The 22,784-nt window shown below is 44.5% G+C and overlaps 2 protein-coding genes and 1 long non-coding RNA gene across 3 annotated transcripts in view; all 3 read left to right on the top strand.

Moving 5' to 3' along the window:
• Positions 1-13,700, top strand: part of LOC110301210 — a 29,552-nt gene extending 15,852 nt beyond the window's left edge. The window contains exons 2-3 of the long non-coding RNA XR_002378695.1: positions 2,273-2,315; positions 12,754-13,700. This is a non-coding gene — a long non-coding RNA (uncharacterized LOC110301210). The remainder of the gene's footprint in view (positions 1-2,272; positions 2,316-12,753) is intronic.
• On the top strand, positions 12,261-12,557 carry LOC110301209 (putative 60S ribosomal protein L37a). The gene has a single exon (XM_021171545.1). It carries the CDS (start codon positions 12,261-12,263, stop codon positions 12,555-12,557), a length of 297 nt encoding a protein of 98 aa, XP_021027204.1.
• A 10-nt stretch (positions 13,701-13,710) lies between the features above and the next one.
• LOC110301208 (aromatase) overlaps positions 13,711-22,784 on the top strand; it is a 103,738-nt gene continuing 94,664 nt past the window's right edge. Inside the window, exon 1 of the mRNA XM_021171543.1 lies at positions 13,711-13,924. The gene's annotated coding sequence lies outside the window, so the exon portion shown is untranslated. The remainder of the gene's footprint in view (positions 13,925-22,784) is intronic.

Below are 22,784 nucleotides of genomic sequence, written 5' to 3'. Positions count from 1 at the left end.
CAATGCCAGCATGGCTGCAGCATAGATAGAATTCAGATCAGGGAGAGGGGAGGGAAGAGGCAGAAGCTGAATAAGAGGCTGGACCAAATGGGTGGCACCTTTAGGCCTGGGTCCTTATTGTAAATGCAATGGAATGCCATGAGAAGCTTCATGTGTAAGGAGCAGAGGCTGGTGCATGACAGATTTGCATACTAAAACATAACTTTTTATTACCAATACTTGCAGTCACTAGATGATCTCTCCCTTCACCAACGTTACCCTGGCCAGCTCACCATGGAACTGGGAACCAACCGTGGGGCTGCCCATCAAAATCTCTTGTACTATGCCAGGCATGGTAGCTCACACCTATAATGCTAACACTCAGGAAGCTGAGACTGGGTGACGGTCATCAGACTTTTCTGGGCTACATAATGAGTTTCAGGCCAGCTGGGTTATAGTGTAAGACCCTGAATAAAAAGGAAAGTTCCCTGTGTTGGGCCAGAATGGCTGGCTGGCTTCTGGCTGTTCTACTTGGTCACAGAGCAGATGCAGGCTGTCCACAGATGAGTGAGACGTAGGTGGCTTTCTGCAGCAGAGGCAGATCCTAACCTCAACCCTGAGACCAGGGAAGGCATGACTTTTCCTGAAGGGGAATCAGGAACATACCCATACCTATCTGTCAATCACCTAATTTGTGTTTGACACGGGGCTGCCAGGACTCCTGGTGACTGAATTATGACCAGGTCAGATGTGGAGACGAACCTTTCCCTTTTTCATGTGCAGGTGTAGCTTTTCAGCGAATAATAAAGGCTGTGCTCAGAAACAATTAGAATAGGAAGCTTTAGGCTCGGGTTCTATGAGATTGTGAGGATTAGTTATGAGTTTGAAACTGCTGAATCCGTGGGTGTGAGTTAATACCGCAAAGCTCTACTTCTGAAACCTGAGCTATTGCTTTTGAAAGGATAAAACAAAACCTCACCAGGCTGGAAAGACACTCAGAGGCTCAGGCTCACCAATAGCTAGAATTCCAGTTCCAGGGGGATCTAACATCCTCTTCTGACCTCTGCAGGCTTATGCTTACAAGTGGTGCACAGACATCCATATAAAAATGTGTGTGTGTGTGTGTGTGTGTAATACATATAAAAGGCATATATGTAAAATGAAATAAAATTTAAAAACAATAGCTGCAGCAACAACAAAGCAAACAAAGCCTCAAATGGATAAGGGTACTTCCATTTTTGAAGGTCCTTCCTATGTCATTTGAGTCCCATAATAGGCTCCTGAGTAAAGTGAGTGGTCAGGTCTTTAAGACATTTTTTTAATGTGGTACTGGATGTAGAACCTAGTCCCTTGTGCAGAGTAAGCATATGTTACCACTGAGCAATGTGCCCAGCTCTAGGGTACATCCTAGAGAGTTCCACGGATAGAGAGTTCAAGGCTCAAGGAAGGCTAAGCATCCACCGTCAAGACATTAAAAACATTTACACATACACATATCTGCTCAATGGAGGTGGGAATCATTTGGGTCCAAAGCTGGGGTTTCAAGGTAGTGAGGAGAAAGTAAGAGAATAGGGTTGTGGGAGATTTCAGATTGGTGAGGTAGAAAAGGGCTCAGAGTGACACTTGGTTCCAAGAGTAGAAGACCTGAGCCAGGCAAGAGTGGCTGGGTGTTGCACGTATGAACTAGACAAGAATAGCAATCGGGTCCTGACTTAGCATTTTGCAAAGGGCATGGAGAGATCGATGACAAGGGCATGGTTTACTTTGAGACTAGGTGAGGAAGCTGCGGTCACTGTAGCTCACAGTTGAAGATGGGTCCTGGAGGAAAGATGCATTTGAGACCTATAAGGGTATAGAACATTTCCTCAATGACTTTGGAAGCCAGAGTGATAAGCAAGACAGACTGCAGCCCCCCAAGAGACTGGGTGGAAGTCCCAGAGTCCCAGCAATGTTAAGCCTAGAGAGGGTGGTACCTGCAGAGCCCACACACTATAACTTGGAAGGAAGGCTCCACCCAGAAAAGGCTTCTCTTTTTTCCCCAGAAAAAGGCTCAGTTCCAATCCTGTGCCCTGAACTGAGAGGAGCTGAGATGTGCTGATCTTCCAGACACTGTCTGAAGGCTGTGAGAGTGAACACCTGTCCCCAGAGCTCCCCCCACCCACCCACTTCTGAGATTATGAAGCAATATTTGAAAGCTGCTTTTACTGAAAAGTATTGACCTCTTACTTGTGCCTACCAGGTTAAAAGCTCTGCCTTCATCTTGTGTCTGGTCTCTTTTTTGTTTTTATTGTAGGGGTGCATGGCACAGGGATGGCGGGAGCTGGTCCTCTCACCGTGTAGGTACCTGGAGTCAAACTCAGATTGTCAGAGATGGTGGTAAGCCTCCCTTATTCCCTGAGCCTTCTTGCTGGCCCTGTCGCCTTTACTTTGGCTGATGGTACAAAGATTAAGTCATTGTCCTAAACCTCTAGTCAATTTGGATATCAGCAAGGGACAAACAAATCCTTCCATGACATCAAGACAATTATCCTTGATGCTGAGGCTGAACCTGGTGCCAGAGGCCAATTAATTCTTGAAAATCACCTTCTCTCATCAGGTCACAAGATTTTTTTTTCTGAACCACCTTGCAGAACCAGAATCTAGACAATGACCAAGCAGACCACACCTTGATATGGACGTTTAAAAAAAAATATTGTGTCTGTCTGTCTGTCTGTCTGTCTGTCTGTCTGTGTGCCTGCCATCGCCCACATGCAGAGATCAGAGGATAACTATCGTGTGGGCATAAAATTTCTTTCTACCAAAGATAAAAGTCAGATCATCAGGCTGGTTGTCAGGTATCTTTACCTTCTGCACCATTTTACCAGACCAGAACTTCCTAATTTACAAAATGGGATGTTGGAGGGTGACAGGGACGCTGCCACAGAGACTCACTCCAGCCTCTGCGCTGCTTTAGAGGGCAACACTCCCCTCATTCCCAGCACGCAGAGTGGGATGGTCACGTGAACAGCTGGGAAATGCTCACTGCAGCCAGGCCAAAGACATTCAGTTCCCCACATTTATTTCCATCAGTGTCATCCACTTCCAAAGAATAGCGAGAGGGCCAGCAAAAATAGCGAGGGAGCCAGCCAGATGACTCATCAGGGAGGGGGCTTGCCACCAAGCCTGGCAACTTGGGCTCAGTCACTGGTACCCACATGGCAGGAAGAGAGAACCAATTTTGACACATTGTCTTCTGAACCTCCAGACTTGTGCTATGGTGTGTTTATCCTCCAGACAAGCCAATATGTTCATAGTTTAAGAAAATATTTTATACTTTTATTCTTTGCTAATGTACACATATTCAACCCCCTTCCTTTCTCTGACTCTCTCTGGGTGCCCCCAACACATCTCTCTCCCCTTTTTCATGTCTGTGTTATCTGCCCATGGACTCCAGTTAGTGCTGTCTATATCTCAACGTGTGGGGGACCATTCACTCGGGCATGGGCAACCTACCAATGGCCACATTCCAAAGAAAAGTGACTCTTTTCCCCCAGCAGCTATTAACCACCAATAGCTCCTGAGCCAGTTGTTTCTTGGTGCCCCCTCCCTATCCATACTGGGATTTTTACTGGCTTGAAGTTGTGGAAGCCTTGGAGAGGTGGTACCCACACTGTTTTGATTTCATGTGTGCAACAGCCAGGATGACAAGAGTTTCACAGAACTCCTCCCTGCCCCTCAGCTCTTACATTCTTCCTGCCTCTCCTTCTGCCGTGTTTCCTGAAACTTGAACTGTGGGAATGTTGATAGACTTCACTCCCCTAGAATCACATCTATGGCTGAGCACTCAAAAAAAAAAAAATCACTTAATCTCAAGTCTTTGAACAGTTAGGTGTTTCTGCGCTAACCACTACCTACTGCAAAAGGAAGCGTCTAGGATCAAGGTTGAGGGTAACATGAATTCATGCACATAAACATAAATATTTCTAAGGCCGTTTGACAACATGTCCATTTAGCAAAATAACAGTAGTAGGTTTGCCACCAGGCCTAAGACCTTTGATCAGGTTTACAATGCCAGGCACGACCTCCCTCCTGTGGAGTAGGTTGCAAATCCAAGCAGAAAGCAGTTGGTGACCTCCCTGTAACAGTCCTCTCATGGCACCAGTGGGCACATCTTGCCTAGCAGGTTGGTATTGTAGCGTGCAGGGTCCAGTACTGGGTAAGATCACTGATGTCTTTTCTCACCCAGCAGTCTGCAAAACTGAGATTTTTATTTAATAATCCATGTCTTCTGGGAAAGCAGTGTCTACCGTTGCAATATACCTCTGTGTAACTTCCTTTTATTAAATCATATTTTAATTAGCTTACAAGTTGGTGGATTTTCATAAGGTTTTTCTTTTATACATCCTTGATTTTGATTAGCTCACCCCCACCCACTCCTTCCCTCCCCATCTTCCTGCCCCCAGTCCTGCTTAAACCTTCAACCTCCAGTATTCTTGCCCTGTTCTTTCATAGCAAGTGTATTCTCTTCCTCTTCCTCTTCTTCTTCCTCCTCCTCCTTCTCCTCCTTTTGCTGCTCCTCTTCCTCCTCCTCCTCCTCCTTTTCTTCTTCCTCCTCCTGCTCTTGTAGTTTTTACTTAGGTCACAAATTCATAGGCTTTCACATAACCCTTTCACTTTATTCTGGTTAAGCACCTCATTTCCTCACCCTGCCACCTCACTTCATGATTGACTCTCTCTGTCCCCAGTACTATTCCCTCTTTTGTTCCATTTTACCAAGACTCTATAATCCCCCTTCCCTTGATATACCCCATGGCCCCATTTCTAGTTTCCTGGATTCCATGTATACTCCACATTAAATGCACAAAAGATTTAAAGCTAGGATCCATTTTTCTTATTCATTCATAAGTTGATGAACATCTAATGAGTCACAGACCTCAATCTAAACCTTGATGCCAAGTACACTTCTGGAGGAAAATGTAGTGTATAGATCAAGATACAAGTGGTTTTCTGGACCCGTGCTCAGGCGTAGCCACACTCTGAGCAGACATTCGAGTGAAATTGAGGCAATAAAGAACAGCACTAAACTTAAACACAGTAACTTCGAGAGTCTGGGAATGGTGACATCAACGCTTACTTTCTTATAGAGTACTAAATGGTTTTTCTTCCCTGACCCCTAAAAATAAAAACCTGCAAACAAGCTCAGCAGAAGAAAGAAAAAGAGGCAATGCACCATTCCTCAGGCTGAGAGCCCCAAAGGCTGATGGGAAGGTCTTGGTATGTTTCTGGCAGGAAAAGTGATTCACAGGTTGGCAGTTCCTGAAATCGTAAAGATAAAGAGGAAATCCTTCAGTTTTCCAGAAAGAGAATAAAAATTGCTCACAGAGGAGAAGGGTCACAGGACATTTTTTTTTAAAACCAACAACACTGGAAACAGAGAAGATTGGCTAACTGTGGAGACATTGCATCTTTACTGGGGTGAGTGGCCCAGGCCTGTATCCCAGTACTTGGGAGGTGGAAGCCGGAGGATGCAGAGTTCAAGGTCATCCTTGTCTACAGAATGAATTTGAAGCCAGCCTAGAATGCATCTCTAAAACTAAATAAAACTAAAACAAAAGGAAGGGCATGTTACCATATTTTCGTGGAACATGATAAGGTAAGTGCTGGCCAAACAATAATTATCTTATGGTCTTATAGGAGCGGGAACATGATAAGGTAAGTGCTAACCAAATGGATAATTATCTTCTAGGCTTCAGGATGGAGGGTGAAAAGATGTGGGTCAGTGGTGAAGAAGGACCTTGTCAGTTAGATTAGATGGATAATAACATGTAATTTATGAGTGTTGAATATAGGAGAGGGGTATCCCAAGGGAAACACTAGCAATAGCTGGGAACTAGAAATGTCAAGGAGAAGAGGACCCTGTGAGTTTTCCATGGGTCTCTGTTGCTGTGGAGGAGTAGGAGGTGCCTGTGGTGGAGGAGCAGGAGGGAATAGGGAATGTGGGCAATGGTTTTTTACAACAAATCAACAAGGATGAACAAATCCTTGAGTCTTATTATGAGTGCTAAAGGAGAGGCAGGTCTGTAGACCCGGGAAATAGAGCTGAGACCTCAAATAAACGAGAAAAACATGGAGCAATCTAATAGACATAATGGCCACGTGAAGTGGGCGAGTTAATGAATTCTAAGACAGGAGGAAAGTAGCACCTGTGCAGGTTTGCAATGGCTGCACTTGGGAGGCAGAGGCAGGGGGATCACGGTAAGTTGGAGGTCAGTCTGCTCTGCACAGTTAGTTTTCCAGCTAGTCAGGACTGCATAGCTCGACGACCCTTTCTCTAGAAACAAAATCAAAAGTTGAAAATTTGTAAAAGAAGGGATGAAAAGATACCAGATGAACAAAACAGAAAGAACCCAACAATATTAACACCCAACAAGGCAAAAATCTGAAGTTGGAAGCGCTGAATTAGAAGAGCTATGTAATGATAACTTACCACGAAGCAAATCGTATTTGAATTGATAGAGGAAAGTACCATTTACTTTTCAATCACCCTATTGGTAATAGCAGTTTTTGTTTCATATTTTATTCATGAATTTCTTCATGATTTATTCAATCATGTATGTGCATGTCCTCTGTATGATGTTCCTACCTCCCTGCCTTCTTACGCAATAGAGTCCTCATCACCAGTCAAGGAAGTCACTGTAAGATTTTCCGGTGCTCTCCTCTTCCCAGGCTGCTAGCTTGTGCAATCGCATTGTGGGGTTGCTCCACACGGTACGTTTATTGCAAACAGCTGATCATGTTGCTCTCTTGATTACAATATTTCAGCAGCTTCCCATTTCCTATAAAGTGCAAGCCAAGTCTTTCTGTTTGGCCCACAAGGCTCTTTGTGACACAGCCCCTGCCTATTTTACTTATTATAAGATTTATTATATCTTCGGGCCCCTGCTAAGATGCAAATCATACACGGGACTCCCAGATCCTGATGCGTGCCTGCAGTGTACTAGAGATTCAACACAGTTCTGAATGAGTGACTGTGCTGAGGTGCTAGAGCCTTGCCACACTTTCATTTGAGACTTTTCTTGACCCTGGATTTTCCCACGGAAGGGGGGTGGTTAGTTTTATACCCAGCACACCTACTGCCCAGGATGAGATGGGGCTTCCTTGAGAAACTTTCTCTGTCTTGGATGGATTGGAGGGAGATTCTCCACTTCTACTTACCTTATAAGATTTTCCCAGTGCCATTGGAAGTGACCTTGTCTATCTTCCTATACCTTGGTTAGTGGTTAGGGGAGTTACTTATACCAAAAGGTCCCTTTCTGTTTCATAAGAGGCAAAGTCTGAATATCCAAAGCAATACTGGAAAGAGGTAGATGTTCCCAGATCTCAGAGGATGTCTGTTGGTACCCCTCCCCCAGACTACTTGCTATTGCTTGGTCCTGTTGAGGCTGGAGTGGACCCAAGTTGTACCCCCCATTGATACTATCAGTACTTGGGTTATTTAGGGTGGACTAAAATCTGAGATGATAGAGTTCCCCAGAGTTGGAGATTAGAAGGCAGGCCAGTGCAAGAATCTGGCTCAGACTTGCTTTGGAGTATGTCATTTGGGGTTCTTCAGAGCCCAGAATCTACAAAACATATAGACAGAGCTATCCTGTAGGATGTGCTCGAACCCCCAATCATCCTGCCTCTCCTTCCCAAATGCTGGAATCTCGGGTCTGGGCCACCATACCTGGCTGGCTTCTGTTTTCTACCTAACTGCTTGCCAGCTGAGCCCCTCTAGTGGTGCCTTGGACTCTAATCAGAAGCTTAATTAGTCCTGGCACTTGATTGATGAGTGTTGCGCGTAGGCAGCAGAGTTACAGACTGTCATGTGGTGCTGTGCAGTACCCCATGGCTCCAGAGTCAGGCTGGACTAGGTGGTAGACAAGCTGTAAATTCTACAAGTAATTTTAAAAAGCAAGCTGTTAGATAATCGAGGCTTTTTATTGTCTACTCAAGCCAAAAATATAAACCCTTTAGACGGTTAGTGGTATATACAAAATAGTTGGACACACTATAGATCTGGGGAAAACAATACTATAACCAGACCCAAAAGATTAGATTATTGGCCTTCCTGTCTGGATGGCCATAAGCAAGCTACTTTATATTTCTAGGCTTAAAAGTCTATAACTGAGTGAAGTATAGTTTGCAGATGATTAAAGAAATGATGTGGTAGTGTGTTCATGAGTGACTGACCTAGAAACTAACACATGAGCTTTCAGGGTTCTTCCATGGGCTTCTCCAGTGCCTGCCTCATGCTTGTCAGATGACATTACCACTGCCATGAATTATAATGCAGTCAGGGGACCAATATAGTGTTATGAAATATACTGCGGGCCTGAGCCAAAGTATACCCCTGAGAAATTATGCCATGTAACAGATCTGGTGTAAAAGGGGTTTATTGGGAGAGGAAAGAGAAGTGATGACCTGGGGAAGGAATAGAGGCAAGCACATGGACGTTTAGACAGGAAGAGACCTAGGGGGTGGAGCCATGAAGGCAGAGAGGGAGTGGACACTTGGAGAACAGAGAGAGGGAATGCAGAGAAGAGAGAGAAAGAGAGAGACAGACAGAAAGACAGACAGACAGAAATTGATTGACATTTCTTTTTGTGGGGAGAGGAGAAGGAAATGTTTTCTTTCTGAATTTATTCTTGGCACTACCCAGGATTTTGTTAGTTTGCCTCTGACTTGTGTGAGAAGTGTTTTTGTTTTTGTTTTGCCAAAACAAAATTGCCAATGTTCCATTTAAAAAAAAAAAAACTTGCTGGTTTCAAAAGAGTCTGAGGTCAGACTCCAGTTGATGGAGAAGAGAGGAAGCCACTACCTACTTAGTGGTTCAAACTGAATGGATTTCCTGCCCAGTCTGAGTGCTGATCAGGTTGTGTCTCCTAGAACTCCTCTGCACAAGGTTCACCTTGCAGAACTGCCTTCTCTTTGTTTTGTGTCCCTCTGTGGTCTACAGACTTTATCCATTTCCAGCTTGAGTTTCTCCAAGTCATAACATCACTTCACTTCCATTTCAGAATTAGCATCCTCTACCGTAGACCTGGTAGAACACATGGTGGACACTGAAATGGATTTTCACTTAACACTCGCTTCTACCGGTCAGTAATTTGTGGGGTTCTTAATCATTTAATTCTTATGTTCATTAGTTGGAATTATATGGATAGTGGATATCTAAGCAGCTTTCTTGGTTCTCAATGATGGTCAAGCTTGTGCTATTTAATTGTCATATCTTTCTCTATCATGGATTTAGACAGACAAACTACCAAAACTCAAGCTTTAAAAGTATATGTGGGCTGAGTTTTGTGAATGTGTTGTTTATTAACAAGAAAGATGGATTCAAATAACTGGGTCTAACACAGTTTGGGTTGGCACAAGACCTAGTCTGTCACACAGGCTGTGTGACTTAATCAAAATGAGGGTTAATTAATACGACAGACCCTCTCTTCTTAGTGATACAGTGACCAATAAACAGACTGTTGTATTTGCTCTTATGTCTTTGTTAGCATTAAAACCCATTAGTAATGATTAGTTATTATATAGTGTAATGGTGACTAAGACTATCCAGGACACTTTATGGCTTTATTAATCCTTACAAATGACCAAAATGCCTGTATTTAACTAAGTAGGAGAATCTTCTCCTTGGAGGGGGAGGGGGTTGGAGGGCAAGTGTTGGAAATAGCCTATCTATGTGTGCCTAATTTTAAAATAAGTCCCAGCCTACCATGTTGCTCAGCAATCGACAGGGCTGATGAATATTGTCAAGGAAGGACATATCTTTATATAGGTTAAAAGACAGAGGGTAACGTGAAAGGGGCAGAGCTTCCTGTTTCCTGATCTTATCCATGATATAGAAAAACTGCACACAAAATGGTAGAAATTCACTAAGGGTGGCTTAAATGTTGCTGTATGTTAATCCTGAAAGATGAGCTTTTAGAATCTATTCCATTAGAAAGTTGAAGCTTTGTTTAAAATTATCCTCCCTGCTCTTATATATTTTGTTAGTGTAAATGTTTAAATGTCACAAAATAGATCTAAATAAAATGTAACAATACAATAAAAAAAAAAAAAAGAAAAACTGCACACATTTCCTATTTCCTGCTGTCCCAGGCATTATCTGGTGGTAAAATGTAACCTGCGGAATTCAGAAATTCATTTTTGTTGTTGTTAGAGGCAAAGTTTTGTGTGTTGTGGGATGATGTTTTACTTTCTACGTAGCTGAGGATGGCTTTGAAGTTATGATCCTCCCCCATATTGGGATTACAAACTTGTATCAACACTCACAGCTCCATGTTGGTCCAACAGTTGGCCGGTTTCTTTGTGGTGAGTTTGGGAGTGGATAGAGTGGTAAGGAAAATGACCTGCTTGCTCTTTGTGTAAGCAGACTCCATTGTCCGCTGGAAGTAACCCTAGGGCATCAACAGATGTGTGGGGTATGGGGCTGCTTCAGACTGTCCACAGCAGCTGACTGTGATTTGCTTTGGATTTCTGCAGGGATGTGATTTTGCCTGCTGCAGATAATTTTTGCAAGTGGGGTGACATTTGGAATCCTGGGGACTTGATAGGGCATATAAATGCAAGAGCCCTGAAAGAGGAGTGGTGGCCGCCACCGCTGCTGCTGCTGCTGCTGCTGGTAGTTGCTGTAGATATTCTATGAAGATCAAGATTACCCTAAGGAACTCAACCCCCACCCCCATCAGTAGGAAGTAGTCTAACAATATCGATGCCCCCTTTCCCCACTAGCCCTCCTTTTCTCCTACCCAGTGTAGTCCCTGAGCGACATGCTGTATGAGCTGTCAAAATGGGGGCACCTGTCAAAATGGTGGCACCTGTCAAAACAGCTACTTTCCCCCACCCCCAGCCAGCAGCCATCACAGGAGCTGTCCATGGTGGCAGCGCCTCTTCTTCAGCTTCCCTCAGCAGCTCAACAGTGATGGTGCTTTAACCAAAGCTGCCTGCAGCTGGAAAGGTCTTCCCATCCCAACCCATGGGCCCAACGCAGGGAAAAGGCGGTGAAAAAGCCACCAATCCCTGCGAACTTCCCACAAGCCCTTACCAATCCCTGAACAGGAGAATCCACCAATCCCTGAGCTCCTCAAGCTCAGGATATGAAATCCCACCTATCCTCACTCTGGAAATCTCTGACCTGAAAAGCTCCCACCCACCCTCACACCAAGAAATCCTATATAAGCTCTACCCTCTGCTCAATTCCCTGATGTCGTCTTCTGGGAGCAGAAGCAGCCACCCCCTGGATTTGTCTCTCCAGTAAATCTCTTTCATGAGATGTGCTGCCTGGTGTGACCCTCATCAGAAGAAGCCAAGAAGCATTGACTAGAGGAAGCAAGGATGGAGGAGCAGGGCTGAGGCTCCTGAGCTCGTCAGCTCGGCTGGGGATGCCCTCCCCGGGGAGCTGCAGCACCTCTGCTTTGGAGGCTTCTTCTCAGAACTGTGTGGTTTCTGGTCTCTCGTGTCTCAGGATGCCCTTCCATCAGGACACTTTCTCCCCTCAGAGCCTTGTGGTTCCTGGGCTTTTGAGTCCCAGGACACCTTTCCATTCGAGCAGGAACATTTGCACCCAGTGTTGGGGGCATTGGAAGGGATAAGGGTAGAGAAGGAGGGTAGAAACAGGCACCCAGAAAGCAGCCAAAAGTCTAGCTACACCCTGCTCTAGGCCAGGCATTATGACTTCCATGTTACACATGGAAAGTCTGCTGTGCAGACAGTGTAAACCACCTACCAGCACTGCTTTATAGAGATCACATGGCCATTCAGCACAGGACTGGGTCTACAGCTCAAGCTGGCTCCAGCTGTCCTTGCCTATCAGAAGCAGAGTACGTGCAGGCTCTTCCTGCCTACCAGCTGCTTACCCTTGCTATATGTGCCAACATGCAGCATTGCTGTGTAGGAAGCACAGAAGTCATGCCTTCACGAGACTGCCGTGGCTGGTGGAGGAACCTTTAGTAGTCATATAGATCCAGCTGTTGATCTGGGTGTCACCCATGTTAAACTCTAAGCTGTGAAAGTTGATCGAGAATCATTCAGTATGTCTACATGGTTAATGGTAAGTTGTGATCAGTTCTTCTGGCCACACGAGGGACAGAGAATATTTGTAAGGATTTTGTTTTCACATCTGACAGACCATACACTAAAGTCTTTTTGAATCTCTTCACTATAAATACAATTAAATTATTTCTCATCATCTGATGTTCTGGCTTTAAGAGTTACTTCTGAGCTCTCTAGACTTGGGCTTCTGTTCTGGGGACATGGCTAAACACACCAAGAAAGCTGAGATTGTCGGGAAATATGGGACCTGTGGTGATGCCTCCCTCTGGAAAATGGCGAAGAAAATTGAAATCAGCCAGCATGCCAAGTACATTTGCTCCTTCTGTGGCAAGACCAAGATGAAGAGACGAGCCATTGGCATCTGGCACTGTGGTTTCTGCATGAAACAGTGGCTGGTGGGGCAAACAGTGGCTGGTGGGGCCTGGACCTGCAGCTTCGTTTCTGTAGTTACAGTAAAGTCGGCCATCAGAAGGTTGAAGGAACAGAAAGACCAGTAGAAGTGTTACTGTCCGAGACTCACCCAGTCTGCAATAAATGAGTTAATTTACATAAAAGAGAGTTGCTTCTGAAAATGGGGATTTTGGTTATAAGAGAATGAATGGATATTGTTAACAAATTAAAATCTGCTAGAATTTAGGTTAAGTTTAATATACTTATAAAACATGAACATATTCTTACTTTACTCTGATCCAGGAGGAAGATATTGTGCTGAGACACTTAAGGTGAGGTTGGAAAGGAACATGAAGAATTTAGTGGATGGGAGAGGTGACGGAGTCAAACAGTGGTGTGGACAGCTGACAACAGAGTCTGGCGAAGGACTGTCCTCTCATAGCTGGGCAGTGAATGCAAAGGGCTTTTTGTACAAGAAGGTTCCATCCACTCCCTTTGGCTCTTCATGGTCTTTCCTGTGGACATTCCAGAAGAGTGCAGGAAGGTGACCTTGGGGGAATCTGTGGTTCATGTTGGAACACTGGACATACCACATAATTGGAAAGATGCCCTCTGGAAGCATAACAAGGTGCAGCTCAACTTTTCGAATGCTGGTAACAAGAACATTTCCATTTCCAATGACTGCTTGTGTCCTGAAACTTTCCACCCAAATAATAACAGACATTCTAGCTGTGACAGTCATGGGCAGGGTACCAGGGTCTCTGTGACAGCCATGGTCATCCAAGTAGTGACCTGTGGGAGTCGAGAAAGTAATTGGTTTCAAGACGACTAAGTAGCCAGTCTTGGTTCAAACTTTTGGAACCTGCCCCTGAGTTTTAGCTATATTTAAGAAAAGTATAATTTGGTAGAAACCTTTCCTTGTGATAGTGAACTCAATCTCGTGTGCACAATAAAGCTTAAGATGTGACTATATTGAAGCTCTTTGAAAAGCATCTATGACGCCTCCTATAAAGATGGGATCTATAGATCAACAAGCCACGATACGGGACTTGGTGAGGATCTGATGTGGCCTTCCCACACAGATAGCACGGAGGTCACCAGGCTATTCATTCCTTCTCCCAGCCTTCAGGGTGGACATCAGGTAATACATCCCTTCCTTTGAAGGAGTAAGCCTGTGTGTTTCACATTCCTGGTTCCCCTAGTGCCTATCCAGTAAGCACAAGGACCTCCCCGCCTCCCACAACTGGACACGAAGAACGGAGTGTCCCCGATTCCATGGAACAGCCAGTTGGAATTTGTGACCTCTAGAACCCAGGCTGGGAGGACTCGAGAGCCCAGCCCCATGACTAGCTAATGCTGAGGCAGGGTGGGGATTCCGTAATTCCAGGATGGGATGCTGGCCTTGGCGGTAGGGGGCATACACATCTGGAGCCTGGCCGGAGGTCTTTGTTCTGGTCAGAACTCACCAACTCAGGTAAGTACTCAAAGCCTGGAGTTTATGGAAAAAGTTGCAATTGACTATTACAGTGGTTGAGCTCAAATTCTCTCTTAATTGGTAGTTTGAACAGTGACAAGACTGTTCTGTGCTTTGGCAGGGGCTGGGAAGGTGCTGGAATGTGGCAGGATTGTCTCCAGGGTACAGCAAACAAGGTTTTGTATCTTAACTTTACCATCAGCTAAGCAGATCTGGGAAGATGGTTTCACTTCTTGGAGACCTTTTTCACCTGTGCCCCAGGATAAACAGGATGGTCTCAGGCTGCTCAAAACAGTGTTAGATAACACGTAGTAACCAACACAGTGCCTGACATACTAAACTCATGGTAGAGGAAAATAAGCCCTTGCTACTCAGCCTTCCAGGTGTGGCTGAGCAGGGTCCGGGAAGGGGGTCCTCTGAGCTAATGGTAGGCCTGAATCCTGAGCCTGCTGGCAGACCCCCAACTCTCCTCTTGGAGGTGTGAGGGTGGGAATGGGAGCTGGCAGCACAATCCAGTGTTCTGGCTGAGTCAAAGAACAAAATCTCCATTCCCACTGTTGTTCCAAGTCCTGCCAGAGGCTGCCTAGGACTGTGGGATGCTACTGGATTGCTGGATGACCTTGGGCAGTCCTGTCTGAGAGGAAGTCTATTTGCACTGACTGTCTGCCACAGGATAAAGTCAAAGCTCACTAGCCTGGTGTTCAACCTCCCTTCTCCAGTCTGCTTGCCCCACCTCCCATAGTTCCTCCTCCTGCTCACCGATTCTGTTCTCTTCTTGATCCCTCAGATAAAAATCAATATTCCCAAGCCTTTGTGTGTCTAAAGCTTACTTGCCTTCCATTTTTCTTTATCCTGAACTGGGCTTAGTTTTATGTGACAAGAAAATGAAGACTTTAAACAAGAGAGTTGTTTTTCATGTCAGCAAAGCCCACAAAAGAAGCAAATCTCTAGCTCTGGCTTCTAGGTTCTCAGCCACCTGTCCTGATGTTCCAATATTCTTAGTGCCTCAGCTCCTAATCCTTTATGGGAGCCAGCCTTCAAACATCTCATAATGACTAAGTCAGCAGAAAGGACAAAGTGGGCCAAGGATGTGTTCTGTTCCTCAAAGCTGGCATCTTAACTGTCATATGCAATACCTTCCTCATTGTATCTTACTGGCGGAGATTTAGGCACTGGCTCAAATCTAGATGCAAGGAGAAGGTAGGGGATATTTTGAACTGTTATTTGTAATAAAATTGACAAGGAAATTTGGGAGTGTAGGCCCACACTAACTTGCACAAAAGACTGACTTAGTTCAATCCCCAGAACTGCTTTAAAACAAAAATAAGAAAAATAAAAGAGAGTGGTGTTTTGTATGACCCTATTCAATAGTGTGCCATATAATTATCATCATGGGTCTAGGGATGAAGAGAAGATTGGAGGGTCAGGGCAAGATGTGGTGAGTTCGTTTAAGTAGAGGTTGTGGTGATGGTGATTTGAACCTGTAAATGATTTTGGAAGGTAGAGAGTTGGTCATGGGTCTGAGGAATCTTTGAGAGAGACACTGGGGGGGGGGCAGTAATAAGTATGGTCAACAGGCTTTGGTGGCTGATTTTCCAACAGAAAGGGGATGGATTGACAAGACCAGCCTTCATGAAGGAGACAAAGAAGACCTCCATGCCAGAGCAAAAGCAGCACAGTGTGCGGTGGGTTGTGATCTTGGGAGAGTAGGTTGCTTCTCCAGGGAGGCTCCTGAAAGTCTTGTTGCAAGGTAGGATTGGAGAGATGATTCTCATTGCTCTCCCATGGTGCCATGGGCCCAAAGTTCTTCAGGTGTCCCAGGCCACTCATGTAGGAAGCTCAAGGAGTCTATAGGTGCTAGACAGCTTGTGGTGTACCCCAGAGATACTGGCTTCCACTGTGAGGAAAATAAGCTCACGAGTCTCTTCCAGGGTCCTGCTTCATGATTTCTGGCCTCTGTAGAGCCTTGTCTGTCAGCCTGCATTGATGATGCAGGCCTTCAGACCCATCGGGGTGACTGTGTGATCACAAAGCCATGGAAGACACATCATATGACTGGCTATATGTAGTAGCAGGTCCAAGAGGCAGGTTCCTTCCAGGTCCCATGTCCTGCCTGGGCATCTTGCTATACACCTCTAGGTATTGATCTTTGCTTGACCTTTTGGTGGCTTAGAACTCAGTGGTGCCTCCTTTTTTGTCCCAGCCTTCATTCTTCTGCACTGATTCTGATCTAATGATTTTACAACCTTCCTGGGGCCTATTTGCTAGAGACACCGGTCCCTGCTGGAGACTTCTGAGATAGGTGTAACCGTGACTATGCATTTCTTTATGGTCTACCATGGCCCAATGCTGTGATGAACTCTGTTATCAGTTCTCAATCTTCTTGCAAAAATCATGTCTACAACTCAATTTTTTCAGTGACATAGCTATGGTTCAAGGGCTATGTCTCAAACTACCCAACATTACCTGTCTACTGTCTTGCTCATCTTATACAAGAATTGGTGAAGAGTGATATTGTATCAGATACTTCATAGATGATATATCTTCACAATGTTGTCATCAAGATAAGCACTGCTATTCTCTTTTAAAGGATGACAGGTTTGAGAGAAGTTAATTTATCCCAAGATCACATTGCCAGTACACAGCCAAGTGATATCTAGTATCAAACCTTGCTTTCTTTTTCTCTCTAGCTACCTAGGTCAGAAGGTAGGAGGTTCCAAATCCTGAATAGGAAAATAGTCACTCTGGGATAGTATTGTTGAGATCTCATGATCCCAGGGTGGCCTGCAATTCACTACGTAGCTCACTGGGGTTGGTCCTGAGCTCTAGGACACCTTATCTCCACCAAGTGCTAGGATTACAGGCATGCACTCACTATGTCCTTCTCTAAGCTTTGGCCTGGCTTGAACAACTCACAAAGGATAAAACAAAGAAAGATGCGTAGATAAAGTCAATTCACTTTTTAAAAATTTCCTTTTGTTCGCAGTAGATGACAGAATACCATGACTCAGGGTTAACACAGTCTTTGTATTTTTCTTGAAAAGAAGGCATTGTAAATAAATGAGTCAAGAATGATTCATGAAGTGGGGCATGACCTCTGGCAGAGCTCAATGGGACCCAGGAACTCTGATAAGGAGGTGGGTCTAGTGAAAGCAGATGTTGGAGCCTATGAGAGCTGCCAAACCTGTAGAGGCAGCCCTGAGAAGCCTGCCCACCTGACTAAACCCCAGCATTCTCTAGTACAAAGAGGGAAGAGGTTTTTATCTGTAGGGTGTGGGGGTCCAGAATTTTCCAGGTTTGAGAGCCTCTACCAGGGCACTGGATGGGACAAATGAAGAGGGGGGAACGATGGAAAAGTCTCAGAGTTTGGCCTCAACGTCATCCTGATCCCTGGAGGAAGGAGCTGAGATGATTTGAGTCTACTTCAGCTGGCTCTTTAGAGGTGAGATGATTGGACCCTGGCCCATGGCTGCAACTCACAGCTTGGCTAAAGGACTCTCAGGACTCCTGATCTTGGTGCTGAACTAATGAGAAAATTGGAAGCCAAGAAAGCTGACTCTTTCTCCAGCTTTGTCCTGGGTGGTCTCCTGGAGTGAATCCCTCCGCCCTGACTCAGACTGTGTTCTCTAGGGAGACGACTTCTGATTGCTACCACATTGGGACGATAAAGTAGGGCAATGCACACAGTATGTGTTCGTAGGCTGCGAGACGCGATACAAATGGCAGTTATTAAAATGTCCTCACAGACTTGTCATCAAACTCAGAATGTGACTCTACAAGGCATTCCATTCTTTGGCATCTTCAAAACATGGAGAAATTGGAAATACATTTACTGAGGGGGACAAATTATCAACAAAGCTTCCTGCCCTCGTTTAGGGTTCTTGGCAGCACCCAGCCAGAAGCAGCTGAAAGCGCATGCTCATTTCCAGGAGCCTCTTGTTCCATAACCACCTTCACTCCAGTCACTGCCCCATTATGAAAGTTGTTAACCCTCCTGGCAGAGAGGCCCCAGCTTTCTTCACAGCATTTGGGTCTGAGTTTGTCTCATCAGAACTCCACATAGGAGCTGATGCACACAGAAACTTTTGAACTAAAGAACATTTGGCTTAATCTTCAGATTATTATTTTTTTTTTCAGATAAGGAACTGACACCCTGACAGAGGAGCGTTTCCCTTTCCAAGAGCACAATTGTCGGCACATGAGGTAGCATTTTACCTTTTGGCATTTTAGGGCACACTTAGTTTTGGGTTGACCCTTGTCTCCCACCTGCTCCTCTCCACCTCTCCACCCTTGACCCCACTTGGACCCTTCCAACTCCAGGACTCCTGCCAACTTCATATTTCCTTGATGTGTCCCTATTCTCAGCCTCCTTTTCTCCTCTCATGGGTTCCTTTCTACTTTCTTGACTTCTGCCCATATTTACTCTCCCTTAGACATATACATACACACATGCAGGCACACATACACACATACACACACACATATACAGCGACACAAAGATACACTCAGAGACATACAAAGACACATAGAAACACACAAAGAGATATATACACACAGGCATACACACACAGACACACAGAGTCAAGCAGCATTAACAGTCAGGGGTCTGACCCTTGTTCGTTTCTCTGTCTCAGGGCTATAAACACGTTTTCAGAGCCCAGTTGGGTGAGGAAGTAGGTAAGATGCTATAAGTAGTAGTACATTTTCTTCATTGGATTTTATTGAATTACTTGAACTATATCTTTTTATCAAATTTGGAAACCCTTTCCGTCATTATTTTTCAAATATATTTTTTATATCAGTTGCTATCTCATATCCTTCACAGACTCTAATGACCTGAATGCTGATATTGTCCCATGCAGCGCTGAAGCCCTATCCATTCTGATTGTGGGGCAAATAACTTTCGCTGACTTACCTCTAGCCTGCTGATTCCTCTGTCTCTAGCTGTATCCAGTCTGGACTCTACGTAACTCAGCCTGGCCTTGAACTCTTGACCCACCTGTCTCAGCTTCCTTAATATGGAGATCATAGATATCAATGATCTATGACACCTATCCACTGAGTTGTTTGGCTTATTAAAATCTTAGACATTGTATTTCATAGTTACAAAAGGTTCACTTGGGTCTCTTAAGCCTAATGTCTTTACTAAGAACTATCTTTCAATTCACTTACTTTTACTTCAAAAAGAATAGGTAGAATAGGCTTAATGATTCCCACATTGTTTTATCTTTCTCCTTTAGAACTTCTAAAGTTTTTCTGGTCCACGTCATCCCAGGCTTTCAGAGTGTATCCTGGATTTTTTTTTATAACATGCTATGAGTCTTGGGTCTGGTTAAAATCTTGATATTTGTTTCATTTTGCTTAAGCAAGCATTCAGTTTCTTTATTCTTTAACTGTTTGGTTTGTTGAGACAAGGATTTTCTTTGTGACTCATACTGGCCTCTAACTTGTGATCCTTCCCCCTCAAACCCCTGAGTGCTGGAATTGTGTGTGTTATTACAGTCACTATCACTCTTGTTCTCAAAGCCTTTGGTGTGCTATTTGAGTGTGTTATACATGTGTAAACTGAACCAAAAATGATTGAAGCTTCACATGCAATCTTCTCCCTTTCCCATGCAGATTTCCCCCACCTTCCCTGTGTGTGTGTGTACCTGGAGCTTTCACACCATGTGGTCTAACCTCAGAGCAAAGTGTCAAGAAGAAAAGAAAAACATGAGGGCTTGGGCTGGGGCATGCCTCAGAGGTTAAGAGCACATACAGCTCTTGCAGATGACCTGAGTTTGATTCTCAGTATAAACACTAGGCAGATTACAACTGCCTATAACTCCAGCTTCAGGGGGATCCAATGACTCTGGCCTTTGTGGGCACCCGATCTCTCGTGTACATTATTAGACACAAGCATGTAGCTGAACCCAATTAATGCTATACACATGATCCCAGCAGCTGTGGCCAGGAATCCCTGTGTTGCATGTAGTTTTATGCACTGCTCGCTGTTAGCTCTGGGAAGTGACCACACTACCAGCCCCCACCCAGCTTCCCTTGAATCCTTGAAAAAAAAATGCACATACACAGTGTGGTCCTTTTCAACCTGCCTTAGCACACAATTGCCTTTATATTTTGATATGCTGAAAACAGCTCAATGGTTGGGCCACTTCCTAACCTCCATGTGGCTAGTCCACCTTCCAACATTTCCAAATCATCACTTACTAAAATCTACCTTCCATCTTAGCTGCCCTGGACCCAGTTGGGCAGCCCTCCTGGGGCCACTCTTCCCGGGCTCCTACATGGCAACTATGTTCTCTGTCCTGCACCTTCTCAGACGTGGCATCTTGGTTCTCCTTCTCCCAGCATGGCATATCTCTCTCTGTCCTCCTTCCTCTGTCCCTTGCCCAGGAATCCTAGAAGTCCCATCTTTGTCTCCCTGCCCAGCCATTGACTGCCAGCCACTTTATTTACCAATCAAAACCAACTGGGGGGCAGGGTTCTCTCAGTATCTTACATGCAGATATTTGTATTCTCATGCAATTTGGGGGGCAAAATTGACATAATACAAGCAGCATTAGATCCACAGCATTTCCCCCTCTTTTGTTCATTTAAAAAGACTCTTCTCTCAGATATACTTTGAACATAATTATGACAATTGTGTAAATTGTAAGGTATGATATGTATTTATAAAATCCTGTCCATCATATTTGGCAATTTAGATAAATTACCCTATCATCTATCCTAACTAACTTAAAGAGTTTACAATTCTGTGTCTGAATTTTGTTGATTTTAATTTGTATTACAATCTGAAAACCACCCTTTCAAGTCTAGATCATCTTTCTTAATGTTAAACAATTTAAGTTTGATTATGAGACTATAATTAGTCTTCAACCCCATCAGAGGTCCGAGAATGAATTAAGTATTATCTGAATGTGTAGGAAGCACAAAAATACAGCTTTCAAAACTTAAACCATTTGTAGAGACAGCTGGCTGCCTGACAGTACCCATATTCCTCATAATGTTGGAGCATCTGTCTTCAGTCTTCTGGCCCAGAACCATCTGACAGACCTTAAGTGAATATGAAGGACTAGGTTACCCTGTCCTGGCAGAGCTAAGCTGTCAACTATCCCACTTCATGTGTCCTTTCTTGAACAATATTTTTGTCTGCAGATGAATTAGGGCATTTCTTTCCCAGTGACTACCTTGCTACATGTGATGGTTTGTATATGCTCAGCCCAGGGACTGGCATTATTAGAAGGTGTGTCCCTGTTGGAGTAGGTGTATCCCTGTAGGTGTGGGCTTTAAGGCCCTTCATTCTAGCTGCCAGGAAGCCAGTATTCTCCTAGCAGTCTTCCAATGAAGATGTAAAACTCTCAGCTCCTCCTGTATCATGCCTGCCTAGACACTGCCATGTTCCCACCTTGATAATGGACTGAACCTCTAAATCTATAAGCCAGCCCCAATTAAATGTTGTCCTTATAAGAGTTGCCTTGGTCATGGTGTATGTTCACAGTAATAAAATCCTAACTAAGACAAAAGTTGGTACTGGGAGTGGGGCATTGCTGTAATAGGTCTGACTATGCTTTTGTTTGGAAGAACGTGCATTTTGGGACTTTGGATTTGGAAAGCCATGAATGTTTTAAGTGGGACTTAATGAACCATCCTAGTAGGAATACAGAAGACTTTGTTGCTATGAGTGACTTGAACTGTGCATACTTGGACCAAGTGGTTTCAGAGGAGACTTTTTGTGGTACATTGGTGAAGAAAGTGGCTGCCTTTGCCCTTGTCTGAAAAGTCTACCTGCGGGTAAGGTAAAGAGATTTGTATTGACAAAGGAAGTCTCAAAAAAAAAAAAAAAAAGCCCAGTGGAGAATTTGTTCTCTGGTTAAGTCTCATGAAGAGCATTTTGAACAAGCATAGCAAGCTTAGAAAGGAAAAATATGGAATATATGATTCTTGTATTAAAGGTGCACCAGGAACTGAAATGGAGTGAACCATGTGTTCTAAGAGATAGCAGATTAAGTGGGTAGGCCCAGCTAAATTTAGATGCAGGCAGGGTGGTACACACCTTTAATCCCAGGAGACAGGCATGCTGATCTCTGAGTTCAAGGTCTTCAGAACAAGATCCAGGACAGCCAAGCTTAGGCAGTAAAGGAGTTGGAAAACAGAAAGCTAGTGATAATGTAATAGAACTAGGAGCCTATGTTCCAGCTCCTGCAAGCAGCAGAACTCAACAGCTTCAGCCATGTGGCTCTGGCTTTAGAGTCCAGAATAGAAGGGATTACTGGGACAATTGATGCTGATTAGCTGGAGCTAAGAAATTAGCAGTGATTAAGAAGAGACCAGCATCACTGAGGTGAAATCTTCTGGGAAGTGTTTTATGAGAGCACAGAGAAGCTGTGTTCCAGGGATAGCCAAGGTTGTACCTTGTGTTGCAGCTGTACTTGGTAGTGTGCTAGAATCACCCAGGTGGTATTGGCTTTAAAGCATGAAGGGGTTATGAAGAGCAGCTGAGGCTAGGTACTATGAGAGGCCATGGAAGGCCATTGGTGAAGGTGCAGCCTCAGTTGTAGTTGATGATCCAGGACTGAAGGGGTCATTCAAAGGATTTGAGGCTTGGCACCATGAAGAGTGTATATGAAAGGCTATTGGTAAAGCCTACTTGCAGCAGAAGACCTCAGTGTATTGGAGGTGCCAGTACCGTGGGACAACCACCAAGAATAGCAGCAGCAATGGAGTGGACCAACCTGAACTTAAGAGTGCTACAATGGGCAGAGCTGGAGAAGGGACACCTTCCCTTTGGATCCCAGGCATTGAACCAAAAAGCTGTAACACTGAAGTTGCCTTGGAGACCCCAAGATGTTTGAGATGCCAG

Source organism: Mus caroli, chromosome 9, assembly GCF_900094665.2.
Source record: "Mus caroli chromosome 9, CAROLI_EIJ_v1.1, whole genome shotgun sequence".
Classification (NCBI taxonomy): domain Eukaryota; kingdom Metazoa; phylum Chordata; class Mammalia; order Rodentia; family Muridae; genus Mus; species Mus caroli.
This window is presented reverse-complemented; position numbering and strand designations above follow the sequence as displayed.

What these genes read in the sequence shown, in the direction of transcription:
- LOC110301209 (XM_021171545.1), top strand. Translation starts at nt 12,261, where the DNA reads ATGGCTAAACACACCAAGAAAGCTGAGATTGTCGGGAAATATGGGACC.